Genomic DNA, 18,820 nt, shown 5'->3' on the forward strand with positions numbered 1-18,820 from the left:
CCTGAAATAGTACCTGAAAAGCAACTTTACTGTTGCTGTGACAAAATACTGACCAATGATGACTTACGACTCCTGATCTCCAAAGGGGGGTTTTCGGAAGTCTCTCTCTCTCTCTCTCTCTCTCTCTCTCTCTCTCTCTCTCTCTCTCTCTCTCTCTCTCTCTCTCTCCTCATACCTGTCCACCACTAAGTGAGCAACTTTGTTCTAGCATGTTCTGTCACTGGCCTAAAAGCGATGGATGCAGCTGAAAGCTCTGAAACCATGAGTCAACGTAAGACTTTCCTCCTGTAATTGTTTATGTCCGGTATATTTTGACGTTGTGGCCTTCTGGTCAGTCTTGCACTAGTGTGTCACAATACCGGATCCAGATCTCATGTCACCCAATCAAGGTATCGTGTACCCTAGGCAGCGGTAAGGGTTGTAGGTAGTTCTGCAGCCCATGCTGGGCAGCTGTTCATTTGTACACATGAGGACCTTCGCCTCCTATCCTTGGAGGGCATCTTTGTGATACACGTTCCTCCCACAAAAAGAGCATTATTCTTGGTAGTCTGCACCCTCTCCCTGTCCAGACCTTAGCCTGGGCTCCAGCAGTGACAGATACATACCCTCAGAGGAACTCTGCCAGCATGCTTGGACTTGAGGCTTCCCAGGTGGAGGGTGAAAAGACTCAGTCCCCCAGAGAGGCCTCGTGTCTGCCTGCAGCTTCCCACCCTAGGCTGATTCTCACAGTAAATCTGCCTCATTTCCATTGGCTGCAAACAGTGGAGTGATGAGACCATATGTCACTTGGGTATTAAACAAATCCTAATGAGCTAAAAATATGTTTGTTTTAGCTAATTGACCTCTCTGGCCTTTGTAAAGCACTTGGTAAACATCTTCAGATAATGATTTCCAGAAACTGGCTTGCGGGTTTCCAGCTTGCAGGGTAAGCTCTCTCATCCTCGTCCCAAAGACCACCATCTCTGGCTGTGACACCGTGGGGCTCTCTGCTCTTCACGGAGCCCAGCCAGCGTGTTCTAGATAGAATTCAAAAGCCGGAAGGTGGGAACGGGAAGTGGCTGCACCAGCTGCTACTCTCTGTCTGTACAACACCCCCACACATGCTACAATCCGGCCTAGGGATGTCTGCTAAGTGAGAGAATTGTGCCCACTAAAGGCTGGCTGGGCAAAGCAGGGGTTCCAGATGTGGGCTCCGTGGCAGAGGTTTTTAGATATCCAGGGCAAGTCAGTCACAAGCAAAATCCATAGCACTTTCATGAGAAAAAGGTGGAACATAGCAATGCACCTGGGACTGGCTCCCAGGTATACTCCTGCAGTATGAGAATGGCCTGTATTCTGTGTGTGACTTAGGGCCACAGACGGCCACTCACTTCTCACTGCAAGCACTGGGCTGAAGCTGAGCCCTTAGCCAACAGGGGTCCCCACTGACAAAGAGAGTGATGCTCACTAGATCTCACAGTTAACCTTATCTGACCTGGAAGTATTGACCCATGTCCCTCTCACCTGTCATACTGTATACTGAAATCCAGACATTCCATTCATCTTGTTGCTAACTTGTAAGGGGACCTATATTGTACCTAGAAGCATAAACAGGATATAGGAATAAACTTCAATTCCTGAGGCCAACAATGGCCCCAGACTCCTCGGCCTTGGCACTGAGATGATGGTGGCCTTCCCAGCCACTTCTCGCTGCCTTTCACCTGTCCCCATCGGAACTGGTGGGCTCAATTAGCTACTGAACTCCATGGCAATAAAATATATATGATACTTGTTATAGAGTTACCTCATTGGTAACTTCTAGACATGGCAATGCTTTGTGAAAATGTTCACATTTAATCTACCCAACAACTCTCATAGTCTACTGAATAAACAAGATACTCTGCTAAGTCTACGGAATAAACAGTAGCAGAACCAGACCTCCAACTACATCTGCCTAATTCCCAAGCCATGGGTCACCCACAGTAGTAGGAAAATGATATTTATTTATAGATGAACAGCTCTCATTTGCAAGGCTTTAACAAAAACTGTGAGTGTGTAAAGCATAGCGCAGGGCCTAGTATGTGGCAGGAACTCAAAATAAACACAATTATTTGTGTTATTTCATGGAGATGTGGCTCAGCAAGATGAGATGCAGTGTTCCTTCCGGGTCAAACCACCCTGGCCTCTTCCTCCTAGTCCCCTGGTGCATGCACTTGAATTAGACAGGATTAAAGGCTTACCAGAGCTGGAAGCCTCACATCTAACTCCCAGGTTGAGCCCCAGACCTTCTGTCTGCCTGCTAAGAAGGACGAGGGAGAAAGGCAGCTGTGGGAGCAAGACCACAGCCTTGTTCACGGTCAAGGGAGTCTGACTCAGGAGCCAGGGCTCCTGGTATCCCAATGACGAGAGAATGGGTCCTGGTTTTGTCCAGCACACTGCTCTGTGTTCTGGCTGGCCCCATGCAGCACCTGTTCCAGCCAAGCTTGGTGCTGGACATGGCCAAGGTCCTCTTGGATAACTACTGCTTCCCCGAGAACCTAATGGGAATGCAAGCAGCCATTGAGCAGGCTGTGAAGAGTCGTGAGATTCTGGGCATCTCAGACCCTCAAACGCTGGCCCACGTGCTGACAGCCGGAGTGCAGAGTTCCTTGAATGACCCACGCCTCTTCATCTCCTACGAGCCCAGCACCCTCGAGACCCCCCAGCAAGCGCCAACACTCACCAACCTCACCCGAGAAGAGCTGCTGGTCCAGCTACAGAGGAACATCCACCATGAGGTTCTTGAGGGCAATGTGGGTTACCTACGAGTGGATGACCTCCCTGGCCAGGAGGTACTGAGTGAGCTGGGGGGGTTCTTGGTGGCCCACGTGTGGAAGCAGCTCATGGACACCTCCTCCTTGGTGCTAGATCTCCGGAACTGTGCTGGTGGTCACATCTCTGGGATCCCTTATGTCATCTCCTACTTGCACCCTGGGAACACTGTCATGCACGTGGATACCATCTATGATCGCCCCTCGAATACCACCACCGAGATCTGGACCTTGCCCAAGGTCCTAGGGGAGAGATACAGTGCTGACAAAGATGTGGTAGTCCTCACCAGTGGACGTACCGGGGGCGTGGCTGAGGACATCGCCTACATCCTCAAGCAGATGCGCAGGGCCATCGTGGTGGGTGAGCGGACGGAGGGTGGTGCCCTGGACCTCCAGAAGCTGAGGATAGGCCAGTCCAACTTCTTCCTCACAGTACCTGTGTCCAGGTCCCTGGGACCCCTGGGAGGAGGTGGCCAGACGTGGGAAGGCAGTGGAGTTCTGCCCTGTGTGGGGACACCTGCAGAGCAGGCCCTAGAAAAGGCCCTGGCCATCCTCACCCTGCGTCGTGCCCTGCCAGGGGTTGTCCTCCGACTTCAGGAGGCCCTGCAGGACTATTACACGCTGGTGGACCGCGTGCCGGGCCTGCTACACCACCTGGCTAGCATGGACTACTCAGCCGTGGTCTCTGAGGAGGACCTAGTGACAAAGCTCAATGCTGGCTTGCAGGCTGTGTCAGAGGATCCCAGGCTCCTGGTGAGAGCCACTGGACCCAGAGAAAGCTCCTCTAAGCCCGAGACCGGGCCTAATGACCCCCCAGAAGCCGCTCCTGAGGTGCCCAAGGAAGAAGCCGCCCGGAGGGCGCTAGTGGACTCTGTGTTTCAGGTGTCTGTGCTACCAGGCAATGTGGGCTACCTGCGCTTTGACAGATTTGCAGACGCCTCTGTGCTGAAGGCACTGGGTCCTTACGTGCTGCACCAGGTGTGGGAGCCTCTGCAGGACACGGAGCACCTCATCATGGACCTGCGTCACAACCCTGGAGGGCCGTCCTCTGCTGTGCCTCTGCTGCTGTCCTACTTCCGGGGCCCTGAGGCTGGCCCCGTGCGCCTCTTCACCACCTATGACCGCCGCACCAACGTCACCCAGGAGCACTTCAGCCACAGGGAGCTGCTAGGCCAACGATACGGCAACCAGCGTGGGGTGTACCTGCTTACCAGCCACAGAACTGCCACCGCTGCCGAAGAGTTCGCCTTCCTAATGCAGTCCCTGGGCTGGGCCACACTGGTAGGGGAAATCACTGCGGGTAGCCTGCTGCACAGCTGCACGGTGCCACTGCTGGACTCGCCAGAGGGTGGCCTGGCACTCACAGTACCTGTGCTCACCTTTATTGACAACCACGGTGAAGCCTGGCTGGGTGGTGGCGTGGTGCCTGATGCCATCGTGCTGGCTGAGGAGGCCTTAGAGAGAGCTCAGGAGGTGCTGGACTTCCATCGCAGCCTGGGTACCTTGGTAGAAGGCACCGGTCACCTGCTGGAGGCTCACTATGCCAGGCCGGAGGTCGCAAGGCAGGCCAGAGCTCTCCTGCAATCCAAGCTGGCCCAAGGAGCCTACCGCACAGCAGTGGACTTGGAGTCCCTGGCCTCGCAGCTCACAGCTGACCTGCAGGAGGTTTCTGAGGATCATCGCCTGCTGGTGTTCCACAGCCCCGGCGAGCTGGTGGCCGAGGAGGTCCCCCTGCCACCTCCCGCTGTTCCCTCCCCAGAAGAACTCTCCTATCTCATTGAGGCCCTGTTCAAAACAGATGTGCTACCAGGTCAGCTGGGCTACTTGCGTTTTGATGCCATGGCTGAGCTAGAGACAGTGAAGGCCATCGGGCCTCAGCTAGTACGGCTGGTGTGGCAGAGGCTGGTGGACACAGCTGCGCTGGTGGTTGACCTGCGCTACAATCCTGGCAGCTACTCTTCTGCCGTGCCTCTGCTCTGCTCCTATTTTTTTGAGGCAGAACCCCGCCAGCACCTCTATTCTGTTTTTGACAGGGCGACGTCTAGCATCACGGAGATATGGACCCTGCCGCTGGTGGCCGGGCAGCGCTATGGTTCCCACAAGGATCTCTACATCCTCATGAGCCACACTAGTGGCTCTGCAGCTGAGGCCTTCGCTCATACCATGCAGGACCTACAGCGGGCCACAGTCATTGGAGAGCCCACAGCTGGAGGGGCACTCTCTGTGGGCATCTACCAGGTGGGCAACAGCCCCTTATATGCCTCCATGCCTACCCAGATGGCCCTGAGTGCCACCACCGGTGAGGCCTGGGACTTGGCTGGTGTGGAACCTGACATCACTGTTCCCATGAGTGAGGCCCTTTCCACAGCCCAGGACATAGTGGCCCTGCGTGCCAAGGTGCCCACAGTACTACAGACAGCTGGGAAACTAGTGGCAGATAACTATGCCTCCCCTGAGTTGGGGGCCAAGATGGCTGCCAAGCTAAGCGGTCTGCAGAGCCGGTATGCAAGGGTGACTTCAGAAGGGGCCTTGGCTGAGATGCTGGGAGCAGACCTGCAAATGCTCTCTGGAGACCCACACCTGAAGACAGCACACATCCCCGAGGATGCCAAAGACCGCATTCCTGGAATTGTGCCCATGCAGGTAAGATACAAGAAAGACTTGGCCTGACCCAATCCTGGGAGTGAGTTGTCCAATAGACAGCATGTGTGTGGCTGTATGCACAATGCAAGACTGCAGCTCCAGGCTTCTGTGTTTACATTTGTATTAGTAATGTCCTTTCTTCCCTTCACCATGCTGTGTCTTCTACTCTCTGGGTCCATGGTCCCTGGACAACCCTATAGAATACTCAACAAATCTAATGTGAAACATTGGGATGGAAGAACTTTCCGTCTTAGCCAGGAAGAAGGCAAGAGTTTTTGTGAGTTCCCACTATCAGTGTTGGGGAAGGGGGTAATTGAGTTATCTGAGGCTCCAACATGAGATTTTTCTTTCCCTGAAAGTATGAGATTTATGTTACCTGGATCTACTGTGTCCTTAGAGGTAAGGTATGGAGGCTGGTCCATACTTTGGGTGCAAAGGCACAGCCCAAAGACCTGAGTATGGGGCCAACTTGTCACCTTCTCTCTAAACAATGCACAGTATTTCTCCTGAGCAGAGGTGTGTGAATATAGGTCTGTTCCAAAGACCAGCTTGATGGGAAATTTGGAGCAAGGTGGCTGCAGTCAGCAAACTTGAAAGCCAGCACCGAAGCACCTGGGAACACCAGTGGGTACAATAAGCTGATTGTGGCAGCTGGGAGGGGGTGGAAAGGGAAGGGACCTGGCCATGGCCAAAGCACATGCGATTCATGGAGGCCCCGCTCTGCCTAAGGTTTCCATCAAAGAGCACTCCAGCCACCTCTCCACCCATTCTCACCGGTGACTTTGCTGTGAGGTCACAGCGAGCAGGCAAGGCTTTGCTTTGGCCTGAGGTGAGGGCTAAGGTATAGGCAGCTTATCTGGGAGGTAGTCACTAGGCAGGAAGAAGGTAAGGAGGAAGTAAGGGTGTGGAAGATCCCACTGAGACCCTGGCAAGTGTCGGAATGCCTCCTAGAACCAGTCCTTGACAGGTGAAAAGGATCTATCAGCATCCGTCCTCCAGCGGTGGGAGGTCAAGACTCTTGCATGCTGCAGCTACATAGACATGTGCCACATGGAGAGGTCTGAGGCAGAGTCGGAAGACACAAGACTCAAGTTTCCACAGGGAGCCTTGCTGCAGGGCAATCGCCTGCATTCAGACAAGAGCTAAGGGCAAGGAAGGGCTACAGGCCACTGTCTAGACCACACAGACCTCTTTGCCCTCTGTCTAGGTCATTGAGTCCCACCACTTGAAACAGTGTTTAGAAAAAGGAGAATCATACCAGGAGGTCTGCACTAGACTTCCAGGACCCCAGTTTCCAAAATTGCCATGTTGGGTTTTTGTTTATTTTATTTTGTTTTTCCAGCATAGGCCCCTCGGGCCATGGAGTGCAAGAGGGTGGTGGAATTTGGAGTGGCTTCCTTTTTCACCTGTAATGTCTGTGAGGGCCTCGGACAAGGTAGTCGCCTTGTCTGCGCTTCAGAATTGTCCTGGAAAGAGGAGAATAACAGTGCCTTCTATACAGGGTTGCTGTCCAACGTGATGAGGGCTGAGAAGAGCTTATCCCAGGGCCAGGCCCCTGAGAACGATTACTAAGATCTCCCCTCCTCGTCCCAGCAGAGATGGGCCCAGGGACATTAAGAAGTGTCTGGTGAGGTTGGAAGCACCATACTTCTCCAGACACCAGATGAGGGGTTGGCAGAGCTGAGCATTCGCCGCAAGGATGTCTCTGATCAGCTGACTCACACACCACACATGGTTCCCATCCCAGGGCCCATCACCCACATGCTCCCCTCCCAGACACCACTAACTCCTTCCCATTTCCTCAGTAGCCCATGGCACCCTTCTCCTGGGCACTGCCCTTTGCCAATCTCCTGATACTGAGCTAGACTTCCCGTTCTTCCAGATTCCTTCCCCAGAAGTCTTTGAAGATCTGATCAAGTTCTCCTTCCACACAAATGTGCTGGAAGACAACATTGGCTACTTGAGGTTCGACATGTTTGGGGACTGTGAGCTGCTTACCCAGGTCTCCGAGCTGCTGGTAGAGCACATCTGGAAAAAGATCGTACACACAGATGCCCTGATCATCGACATGAGGTCAGTGGGCTAGGCTATGATTCCAGGCTGAGCCATAGCACTGGCTGAGGACAGTCAGAGCTACAGGTCAAAGTTGGAGGGGGTGGGGAGGAACCCCATGACACAATCAAGGAGCTGGAAGGAACCAGGCCACCTGCCTGCCAGGGATCTGCCAGCTAGCCAGAGGTTCAGATCTTACTGGCTGGTGAGACCTCAGCACTGGTAATTTTTTATGCTCGCCTGATGATCCCAATGTGTATTTCAGGTGAAGAGTTACCCCACATCTGTTGCCTGACAGAAGAAACAAAGTGAGGGGGCAGGGATGGGAAAGATAAAAACTGCTGATCCTTGGCCCCATGGCAGCCCTGTATCAGTAGCTTCAAGGGGGATTGCATAATCTATAATTCTGATCGTCAGCCATTCTACTGTGGTTGTACGGCTGCAAAATCACCCCCAAAACAGCCATTCTCATGGGCATCACAAAGCCAGGGCCCCAGGGACCATTTGGAAATGAAGAGATGCCACTAGAGCAAGAAAGCTTTCCATAACAAAAAGGTCGTTGGATCTCTTCACCCATTCACCACCCTTCACTTCTGAAAAACAAAAAACAAACGAACACTTTACATGGGAGTTCCCATCACAAACCCCCATGACAAACACCCCCCTCCTCCAAGCAGAAGAGACCTCAGGCAGCGGCCTACTCAAGCCTCCCTCCAATCCTAGGCCTTTTGGGTGTGTCCCAAGCACCAGCCACCAGTACAAGGAAGATCAGGCTGCTTCTCTCCCAGGGGAGCCTTTCCCACTTCCCTGCTGCCGGAGAAAAGACTCAAGCCTCTCCCACCTAAGCACTCAGGTCTGCTGTAATTGCAGCTCTTGCACGACTCTTACTTTTTCCTTTTATTTATTAAAGGTTTTCATTTGTTTTACATACCAGCCACAGTTTTCCCTCCCTCCTCTCTTCGCATCCCACCCCCCACCCCCCCACCCCCACCCCACCCCCCCCCCCCCCCGCCTCCCATCTATCCTCCCCATCCACTCCTCCACTCCTCCTCCATTCCGAAAGGGGCAGGGCTCCCATGGGAGTCAACAAAGCATGTCATATCACCTTGAGGCAGGACCAAGCTCCCTCCTCCCCAACCCCTCCCCCGCATCAAGGCTGGGTGAGGCATCCTAGCACAGGGAATAGGTTCCAAAAAGCCAGCTCAAGCACCAGGGTCAGGTTTTGATCCCACTGCTAGGGGCCCCACAAACAGACCAAGCTACACAACTGTCATCCACATGCAGAGGGCCTAGGTCAGTCCCATGCAGGCTCCTTAGCTGTTGGTCCTGAGTCCCTGAGCTCTCATAAGCTGGGGTCAGCTGTCCCTGTGGGTTTCCTTGTCATGACTTTGACCCCTCTTGGTCGTACAATCCCTCCTTCCGGAGCTCGGCCCAGTGCTTGGCTGTGGATCTCTGCATCTATTTCCATCAGTTACTGGATGAGGGCTCTCTATTGACAATTAGGGTAGTCACCAGTCTGATTACAGGAGAAAGCCAGTCCAGGTACCCTCTCTACTGTTGCTAGGCGTCTTAGCTGGGGTCATCCTTGCGGATTCCTAGGAGTTTCCCTGGTACCACGTTTCTCCCTAACCCCCAAATGCCTCCCCCACATCAAGACATTCTTTCATTACTCTCTCCCCTCTGTCCTGCCCCCAACTCAACAAACCCAACCCCTCATGTTCTCTTCCTCTCCGCCCACTTCCCCAGCCCCTCCCCCTCCAGTTTAGCTAGGAGATCTCATCTATTTCCCCTTCCCAGGGAAATCCATGGGTCCCTCTTAGGGTCCTCTTTGTTTCCTAGCTTCCCTGGGGCTGTGGATTGTAGCCTGATTATCCTTAATATCCACTTATGAGTGAGTACATACCAAGTTTGTCTTTCTGGGTCTGGGTTATCTCACTCAGGATGATTTTTTTTTTTCTAGTTCCATCCATTTGCCTGCAAATTTCATGATGTCATTGTTTTTTACTGCTGGGTAATACTCCATTGTGTGAATGTACCACATTTTCCTTTTCCATTCTTCAGTTAAGGGGCATCTAGGTTGACAGTCACTAGGTGGTGCTGAATCATGGCGAGGCTGGCATCACTCCCTGGGAGATCATTTTCCATGGCCAGGATTTCTACATGCCCAGAACCTTAGCTGATCACTTTATTCCTTAGATACCTTAACAAACATCAGAGCCACCACCAGTACAAATATCCTTTTCATTAAATGTCATTCACATTTTTTAAGGGAAAGCCCAGCTACAGGCATCCTTGGCTTAGATTGTTCTGACCTGGGGTTGGGTACAAGATGCTGAGGTCGAGGGTCCTGATGATTCATGGCTCTCAGCTGGAAGAGTCTTCTGATGTACTGTCAGCCCCAGAGAGGGAAGGGCCATGCAATGTTGAATGCAAAACCCCCACCTTGTACTTCCACAATCTTGAGTCTACTACCACACCAAAGGCCACTAGTAACTTACGCTACTACACTTAATGGATTCTGTGTTCTATTCACAGGCAGTATGGATGCAGAGGGGCAGTCCATGGTCGATACATGGGAAAACAATTTCAACCAATTCCTAATTATAGGACTCATCAGAGCCTTTAATACATTAATATATGTGAGCAGGGTCCAAATCCAGTATTTTCTTTTTTCACATTCTTTCTTTTGTTATTATTGTTCTTTTGAGACAGTCTCAATGTATAGTCCCAGATGCCCTGGAACTCACTTTGTAGGCCACGATGGCCTTGAACCTCCAGAGTTCCATCAGCCTCTGCCTCTCAAGTGCTGGAATTAAGAGTGTGAGCCACCACACCCAGCCTATACTTTCTGAAAGCGTTCGATCACAGACTCTTTTAGTCTCAAGAAACTAGTGCTCTGCAGAATCCCCTGGATCATGTCACCTGTGGAACTGCGAAGGGGGTGCAGGGGACAAAGGGCTGAGACATCCTGAAATTAGAACCCTTCTTCACAGGACACAGACCCAAGTCTCTCTGTGAGCTCAGCCGCTCTTCGTCTCTGCTTCCCTAGGTTCAACATTGGTGGCCCCACCTCTTCCATCTCAGCCCTGTGTTCCTACTTCTTCAACCAGTCACCCCCCATTCTGCTGGACAAGATCTACAGCCGGCCCAACGACTCTGTCAGCGAACTCTGGACCCACACTCAGCTCACAGGTACGTGAAGCCTTCTTCTCCCTGTTCTCATTCTCAAACCTTCTGGGAAAATCAGAAAGACAACTTGAGAGGATATAAAAATACAGTAACAGACCATACGGTCCCTGCTCTGGTGGTCCACGGGACACAGTACTGGGACAACCTTGAGTACCTGAAAGCACATGTCTAGAGAAGAAAAGTAAGGCACTAGATGGCTTGAGTGTCTTGTCTAGGGTCCCCCAGCTAACAAGTGAAAGAGCCAAGATTCAAATGTCACTTTGCCCAACACCTGCGTCTCCCCCACTCTCACCAGTAATGCTAGCACCCTGTGGAACAAACACAGAATCTGGACGCCCCCTCACCTCGCTAATCAAGTGGGTGTTTTCACAGCTCGTCTTGTCTGAGCTCTCAGTGGCAGGCTCATCATAACTGCCTGAAGAAATGTCCAGGTGCTAACAGGCCTTCCTTTACCTGCCTGGGCCTGAGAGCATCCAGGGTATCAGAGGCAACCCAGAGCTTCATAGACCCCTGCCTCTCAAAGTCGTATTTCTTGGTGAACGGCCTGCCTCCCTCTGCCCAGCATACAGAATCAAGGACCCTGTGTGGAGCCTGTGTTCCCATCCCCAAGAGGCCAGTGGAGAGGCCGATCGGGTACCTCTGACCAGAGATGCACCTGGCCAGTTTCATGTCTACACTTCCTCATTACATAAGCGTTTTGCCACCATAGATTTCAGGATTTATCCAATAACCCTGAAAACTGTCAAGGAGAAAAATCAGAATCAGGTGAATTCTGAATTTAAACAGATATTCAAAACCAGAAGGTTAGGACAACCTCCGATTTACAGATTCTAGAACTTTGGCCCACCAGCCACCTTCAGCCACTAAGACCCTAAATGAGTGGTCTTTATTGAGGTGCATTTTCACTGTAAAATCCACACCAGATTTAGAAAACCTACTTTAGAAATGAAAGAAAGGAAAGGGGAAGCCATTACAGGGGGTGAGGTGGGGAGGAAGAAACAGAGAAGGTGAACCTCTGTGCTTCCGTGGAGTAATTTCATTTTAAATAAATGTATCTTTAACATACTGTTTAATCAAATCGTGATTAAAGTTAATTTCATCGGTTTTCTTTTATATTTGTTAATGTAGCTACTTAAAATTTTCCAACAACCACCGAGTAATAAGGTAATAAATGTTGATCTTCTGGGGAACTAAAGCAAAAAGACTCTCAGGTTAGATTTGGGGGTACCATTATTCAGGACACAGCTGCATGCCCAGAACTCAGGAAAAGCCAAGGCTTCCTTTTATTTGACCACAAGCAGCACATGGCAGTGCTTGGGCATATGAATAGCTGTCCCTGTATCACAGGGGCAGACCGAAGCCAGTGGCCCACATACTGTCACAAGAGAGCAAGACTCAACCTGTGGCCCGCTTCATCTCATCTGGACAGGGTAGAAAAGGTAGGATGTTGATGTGACCCTGTGCTGAAGGGCCTCTCTCCTCCAGGTGAACGCTATGGTTCCAAGAAGAGTGTGGTCATCCTCACCAGTGGTGTGACAGCCGGTGCCGCTGAGGAATTTACTTACATCATGAAGAGGCTGGGCCGGGCACTGGTCATTGGTGAAGTGACCAGTGGAGGCTGCCAGCCACCACAGACCTACCACGTGGATGACACCCACCTCTACATCACCATCCCCACAGCTCGCTCTGTGGGTGCCATGGATGGCAGTTCCTGGGAAGGGGTGGGGGTGACACCTCATGTGGTCGTTCCTTCAGAAATGGCCCTTACCAGAGCCAAGGAGACACTCCAGCGGGCCCTGCGAGGGTGAGGCAGAACCTGCGGCTCACCGAGAAGGGTCTCCACGGCCAGTGTTGCAATGGCAGGTCCTCTGAGCTACTACTGGTGCTCTAGCATGGGATCCTGCCGAAGGTCACATGGTCCAGGGCCTACTGAGCTGGGGCATCCTCAAGAGCTCATCCATCGGACCCCACTGATGCATCAACCTCTCCCCTGGAACTCCAAAAGTGGGAGCTCAGCCACCTCAAAGACAGCCCCCGTAGTAGTTACTCTGGGGAGACTGAAGTCCATCTCTCTTCTACCCATGCTTCCTAGCCTCCAACCTCTGGTCCCCATATTGTCACCAGAAGAAGTGCATGATCCACAGATGTAAGGCACATGTGCCAGTAGCTTTTCCTAGCAGCCATCTTTCCGAGAGGGAAAAGAAAGAAGTGCTTAATGTTGGTAGTGCTTTCTGATGTTACAGCGACTCTTTAACTTGGGATGGCATCGTCTTCTCTAAGTTCATTCTTAGTTGATAATGTTATTAAGTCAAAATGTATCTGGTACCCAAACAAGCCTATGAGAGAGTCAAAATATCCCAAATCGAACCACCCTAGGTCAGAGCCCGTGTGTGTCCTTTATCTGACTTACTGTCCCCGGTTACCTTCTGTGACTCTTAGAGAACAGTGGAGGCAAGTAGACTGCTTCTGTGTGACCTTTCGATTGCAGTCTGTAGTCTGGGGTTGCCGAGCATCTCTGTGTTTCTGGCACTCAGTGGCCACCGGCAGCTCGTGGCTTCAGCGGCCACCGGCAGCTCGTGGCTTCAGTGGCCACCGGCAGCTCGTGGCTTCAGCGGTTAGGGGCTCTTCCTCATGCACCCCATCTCCACTAGAGCACCTCCCCACAACCCTGAGGTCATGTCTTTACCCACCAAGCATTGTCACCTTTATTTATCCTCGTCTGCGACATGGTGCTGGGTGTGCAGTAAATGTGTGACTGCTCTGCAGGGCTCAAGCACTCCGATTCTAGGGGCCCCCTCCCCTCCTTCCTCCTCCCCCCACTTCTCTCTCGCTTCTTTCTCTAATTTAGCTTATAGCCTAAATTGAATTCTTGGTGATAGAACGGTCAGTGGTATTTCTATCTTTCTTTTTAATACTTTGTTCTTTTTCTAGGTCCTCATAATAAGCACATAGCACTATCTGCAGATGTGGCAGTCATTCTGAAATACAAAAGTGTGTCTGTCTGTAATTGTGGCACCAGTGGTTTTTCTGTGTATGCCTTTCTCTCCTTGTCTGGCACTGTGGGCATTTATGGATGGAGACTTGGGTTTTAGGCCCGAGACCAAGAGCTTTAGGGGCGGCAGCTGACAGAGAGCCCGTGGATGTTCAGCAGGGAGGATAATCAAGGTTCTTAATTTTCACGTGAGCAACTATCACCACCCTTCACCTGGGAGGCCACCGAGGTGCAGGAAACCCAGAAACCTGCCGGATGCCACGCAGCAGGCTCGCTCCCCTTCAGACCACCTGGTGTTTCACCCTGTGGAGATTCACTCCCAAGTGCACCGCCTACAGCAAAGAGTCCCTAAGAGGCCATGTTCCTAGACTCTAGAGTCAGCCTGCCTGAGTGGGAGGACCAGTCCAGCCTGCTCTGGTTGGTGTGATTCCAGGAGACTTACTTCACTCTCTGGGCCTCCGTTCCCTCATGTGTTCAGTAAGGGAGGTAAATATTACACCTGTGAAAAATTACTGTTAATCAGAAGTCCAGCCAAAGTCAGACGTCATCATTTTTCTAATTCAAAATTGGATGTCTTGGAAGCTCAGCTCCCTGGTAGTGGGCAAAGGTTCTACCTTGGTTAGTTAGAGGAACCTGGGGTCAAGATTAAATCTGGAACAAGTGACAAGTCTAGGCATCAGCATCCTGCCGGATGCCCAGTGGGCAGTGCAGACGGGCAGCAGCAGCATCCTCAGGAGGCAGCTCCCAGGTATGACGTCAGCTGTGGGCCTGCCTAAGCCGCCTATTTTTCCTACCCACTATCCAGCCAGATCTCTCGGGCTGCTCTTCTGAGACCGGACACAATCCAGGCTCCTCCCAGAAACTCCCTTCTGCCTCCATCAGCCATACTGTTTTCTTTTAGAGACTAGTGCAGTCTGGAGCTGCTAGTGAGGGGATAGGTGGGACCTCAACCAAACCTTTGACCTGAAGATCCCAGTGTTCCCGTCACATGGTGCATAGTGTCCCCTGGGCCTGGGGAGGGGATGTGAAGTGGAAAGAAACCAATATTCTCTGCATAGCAGAATAAGTCAGCCTTCCTTATGTGACCCTCTCACGGTACCTGCTTGGAGACAAGACTAAGTAAAAGAAACAAGGAACAACACATACACAGGTCCCAGAAGCTGTCTGTACTTAATACCACCACACTCTCCGGCCCCACCTGACCCAAGGCAGCTCCTGTCCCCAGTTCAGCATCTCGGACTCACCCATACATTACTTCCAGACACCGCCCTCTCTTGCTCCTCTGCCACACTGACACCAGGGTCCGGCGAGTTAATATCTAACATTACTCCATATTGGCCCCATCTGTCATTCTCTCCCTGGTCTCGAGGCCCCAGCTTGGTGCCTGAGCACCCACTTCAGCCTTTTGCCTCATCTATGAGCTGCAAGGGGCTGATTTTACTGAAAGGCCTTGATCTCTGATGGCATTCCTCTCAAGGGTCAGACTTACCTGTCCCATCCTGCAGATCAGGTGGAGAAGGAGCCTAAGACTGTGAGCAGCAAGGGTGGGGCAACTCCCTTGACCTTTGTCAGGGGTGCTGGAGGGCCCGAGAGTCCAGTTGGTCCTAATAGTCCGGGTGTTCCCACCACCTGCACGGTTAGTGGATTATAAGAGCTCTGGAAGGACTCCAAACTGGCTCTGTCTGGGCAAGACCTGCCTAAGGGGCTTCCGTTGTTCTCGACCAAAGCCAGCCTTTGGGTACAGAAAATGAACTCAGGGTTGTTAGATGCATAACCTTCTGTATGGTTGCCTCTCTCCCTGGGGCAAATCTTGAGGATGCCAGGCCAGACACCATGCAAGGAGTGAATGCAAGACAAAGAGCTCCAGAGAAGGTCCAGGGCCTCGATATGAACAGCAGGGTTAGGGAGCTGGCACAGTCTTCACCCTGGCCGGGGTGTGACCAACAGGACCAAGGTGGCCAAGATAGAGGATGGCGCTGAGTGTGCTCGAGTGCCATGCCCAGGTGCAGTTGGTCATCAGAGGAAAGGACTTGGACCTCCAAAGTCTTGCTGGAGTATGCATGGCCTGGCTCCCTACAGCAGGGGGCATCAGGAATCCCATCCGCATTCGACCAGGAAGGTGAGGAGAGCATCTGGAGGTCCCCACAGAACCCCTGCTGAGGCTAGGCCAGCACAGAGGGGAGGCCCCTGGCCATCTCCTGTCTCACTCACCCTACAGTGCCCAGGGTCACCACCATTACCAGAATGCAATGAAAGGAAGCCAGGCATATTAAAGCCCACTCCTGGGCCAGCAAGCTCTCCAGGTCCCCACAGGAGGGCACTTAGCTACCACCTACTGGTTCCTGAGGGATTTAGCTGCTGCCACCTGGCCTGGGGACCTCAGCTCTACTTTACAGACCAGTGACTGGTACTGAAGATAGCCTCTTAACCTGAGGATCTTAGAACAGCAAGGGACCAGACACCGGAGGTCCCCTGCCGCCAGCCCTGGAAAACACATCATGGATAAAAGAGGGAAAGCTACATTTAAAGCCTCCTCTCTTCTCTTCCCACCCCTCATACAAAACGGATTTCTAAACATTTTCTCCTAGGAGGTATCTTAAGTTACATCATATCATAGAATAACTTCCTTAAAGAGGGAGGGACTTATCCCAGCAGATTCATATCTCATATACTATATGACCTTTAGGCCTGTCACAAGACTTGTAATAAGGAAAGTATAAAATGATGGGGATTTGTGAAATCTCTATTGGAGAAGCAGCTTACAGAGAGGCCTCTAGGGAGTGCCATCCCTTCCCAGGGGGATGGAGGAGGCAAGGGCTGTAATTGGGCTTTTCATATTTCCAGCCTGTGCAGCAGGTCTCTTCCAGTGCTCATGAGGATAGGGGCCATGAGTGAGGTTAGAAGGGTGGGCCTGGCCCCTGGTGCATTCAACAGCTGGAAGCCTATCAGACTTGGGGGTGGGGCACCAGCTGATTGATGGTTCTTTCATTCTCCACACAGCAAGTCCATGCCACGTTGTCCATGTCACTCACATTGCCAGAATGCAGCAAAAGGAAGCCAGACATACCAGATCCCAACCCTGGTCCAGGAAACCCTCCTCCAAGTCACCACAAGAAGGCATCCATCTGCCTAGCTGTGTTTAAGCAGCAGTTGAGTTAGTAGACAAGTACTTTTACACTAATTCCTGGCTTGCTGCTCTCTCTTTTAGCTTCTTTCAGGCCAGCTCTGGGGTGGCTTTCCCCAGGAAACCCATCCAAGCTCATGGCAAGACCTGTCACCAAGGTGTGCCACCACCATGTCTGTGCTCTGGCCCCTTCATCTACACACGTTTTTCTAATCATACAGTCATTTGCATTTAGGATCCCTGACCTAAAGATCCAGGAATCTGCAACAAGTTCAGAATTAGGACCTGTCATCATGGTGATTTTAATTGTTTCCAAGATGACAGTAAAAAGAAAACCTCAGTGATGGTCTAAACTCAGCACTATAAGCGCTCGGGATATGAGTTGTTGGTAATTGTCTAGTAAGTCGATCTGAATGCAGCATGGCCTTCTTCAGCCTCATTTTCAAATTCTTTTTTAAATTCTGGGCAGTGCTGGAGACTGAACCTGTGTCTCACACATGCTAGGCAAGCACCCTACTACTGAGTCATAACCCCTGGCCCCTGAGGATTTCTTAGAAGCCTTAGTTTTTCCAAGAATTATTTTATATTTACAGATGTGGAAGTGGTTGTGCCACATGTGTGCGGGCACCGCTTGAGGCCACAAGAGGGCACCAGATTCCCTGCAGCTGGAGTTCAGGGCAGTTGTGAAGCTCAGCATTGGTGTGGTAACCCACCTTGGGTCCTCTGGAAGATCAGCAAGCACTGTTAACCACTGAGTCATTCCTACACCCCTAGAAGCAGTAACTGAACTGTGTATAAGGTGGTTGCCTGATCTGTTCTGGCTACTATAACAAAATGCCATAGACTGAGTGGCTTATAAACAACAGGAATTTATTGTTCACAGTTCTGGAGAGTAAAAGAGGGACAGGTGTCAGTGGACAGAATGCCTTATGTGAGGATCACCTCCTAGTTCAGAGGTGGTTGTTTTTAGCCATGTCTTCAGAAAGAAAACAGGGAGCTGGCACTTCAGAATTTTCAAATGAATTTTGAGAAATGAAAATATCCAGGCTATTTTTTTAATGAAAAAGATAACTCAGGAAGTCATGGTTTAAAGTCGCCTCTCCAGGAGGAACAAGTGACGTGAGAGAGGAAGACAGGAGAGGGGAGCTGACCTCCAGAGGAAGCCTGAGAGCCCAGCATGCTTATTCTGAGGAACTGTGTCACTAACAAATCCTAAGTCATGGACTCCCAAACATCTTTGAACTTGTAAATCTGAAGGGCTGCCAAACAGCTGTGCTGCCATCAGTTCCGAGCATCATCTGCACCTCATGACAGAAGCACTCCCCTTTCAAAGAGACGGCATAGAAATCACGGGTCAATCCACTGCGCCAGAGATCAGCGTGAACCTGCTTTTGACAGACGCCACCTCCTGCCCTCCTTGCCAACTCAAGAGTTGTCGGGAGCAAGGCCAGAGTCAGGCAGATCATTCATTTGGTAACTTGTTATATCCTTCAGCAGATAGGTGTGAGTGCCTACTGTATGTCTGCTTTGTTCCAGATGATGGGAATACAGCAGGAACGAACAGCAGAGCCCGCTTTCACTCTAGTGATGAGTGCTCCAGTGAACAAGACAAATCTATACACTACTTAGTGTACAGGATGGAGAAAAGTGCTCAAGAGAAGAGTGGTGTGTGTGTGTGTGTGTGTGTGTGTGTGTGTGTATGTGTGTGTCTGCATGTGTGTCTCTGTGTGTGCATGTGTGTGTCTGTGTTTGTGTCTGTGAGTGTGTCTGTGTGTGTGAGTGTGCATGTGTGTGTCTGTGTGTCTGTGTGTGTGTGTCTGTGTGTATGCATGTCTGTGTGTGCATGTGTGTGTGTGTATCTGTATGTGTGTGCATGTGTATGTGTGTTTGTATCTGTGCACAAGTAGCAAGGTTAAGTTGAAATGGACGTGCGGAGACTAGGCCAGCCTCTAAGCTCCAGTTCTTGAGTCATGCAGTACGCTCTGTGACCATGCTAGCTAAGCAGACATGCAGCAGGCTGGAAGAGACATA

General features: G+C 51.4%; 1 protein-coding gene across 1 annotated transcript; it reads left to right on the forward strand.

Moving 5' to 3' along the window:
- Positions 1-2,378: 2,378 nt before the first annotated feature.
- Rbp3 (retinol binding protein 3) lies at positions 2,379-12,481 on the forward strand. Its single transcript, XM_059274578.1, has 4 exons — positions 2,379-5,432; positions 7,315-7,505; positions 10,534-10,676; positions 12,159-12,481. The coding sequence occupies exons 1-4, from the start codon at positions 2,379-2,381 to the stop codon at positions 12,479-12,481; spliced, it is 3,711 nt and encodes a 1,236-aa protein (XP_059130561.1).
- Positions 12,482-18,820: the final 6,339 nt, after the last annotated feature.

Source organism: Peromyscus eremicus, chromosome 9 (genome assembly GCF_949786415.1).
Source record: "Peromyscus eremicus chromosome 9, PerEre_H2_v1, whole genome shotgun sequence".
Lineage (NCBI taxonomy): Eukaryota > Metazoa > Chordata > Mammalia > Rodentia > Cricetidae > Peromyscus > Peromyscus eremicus.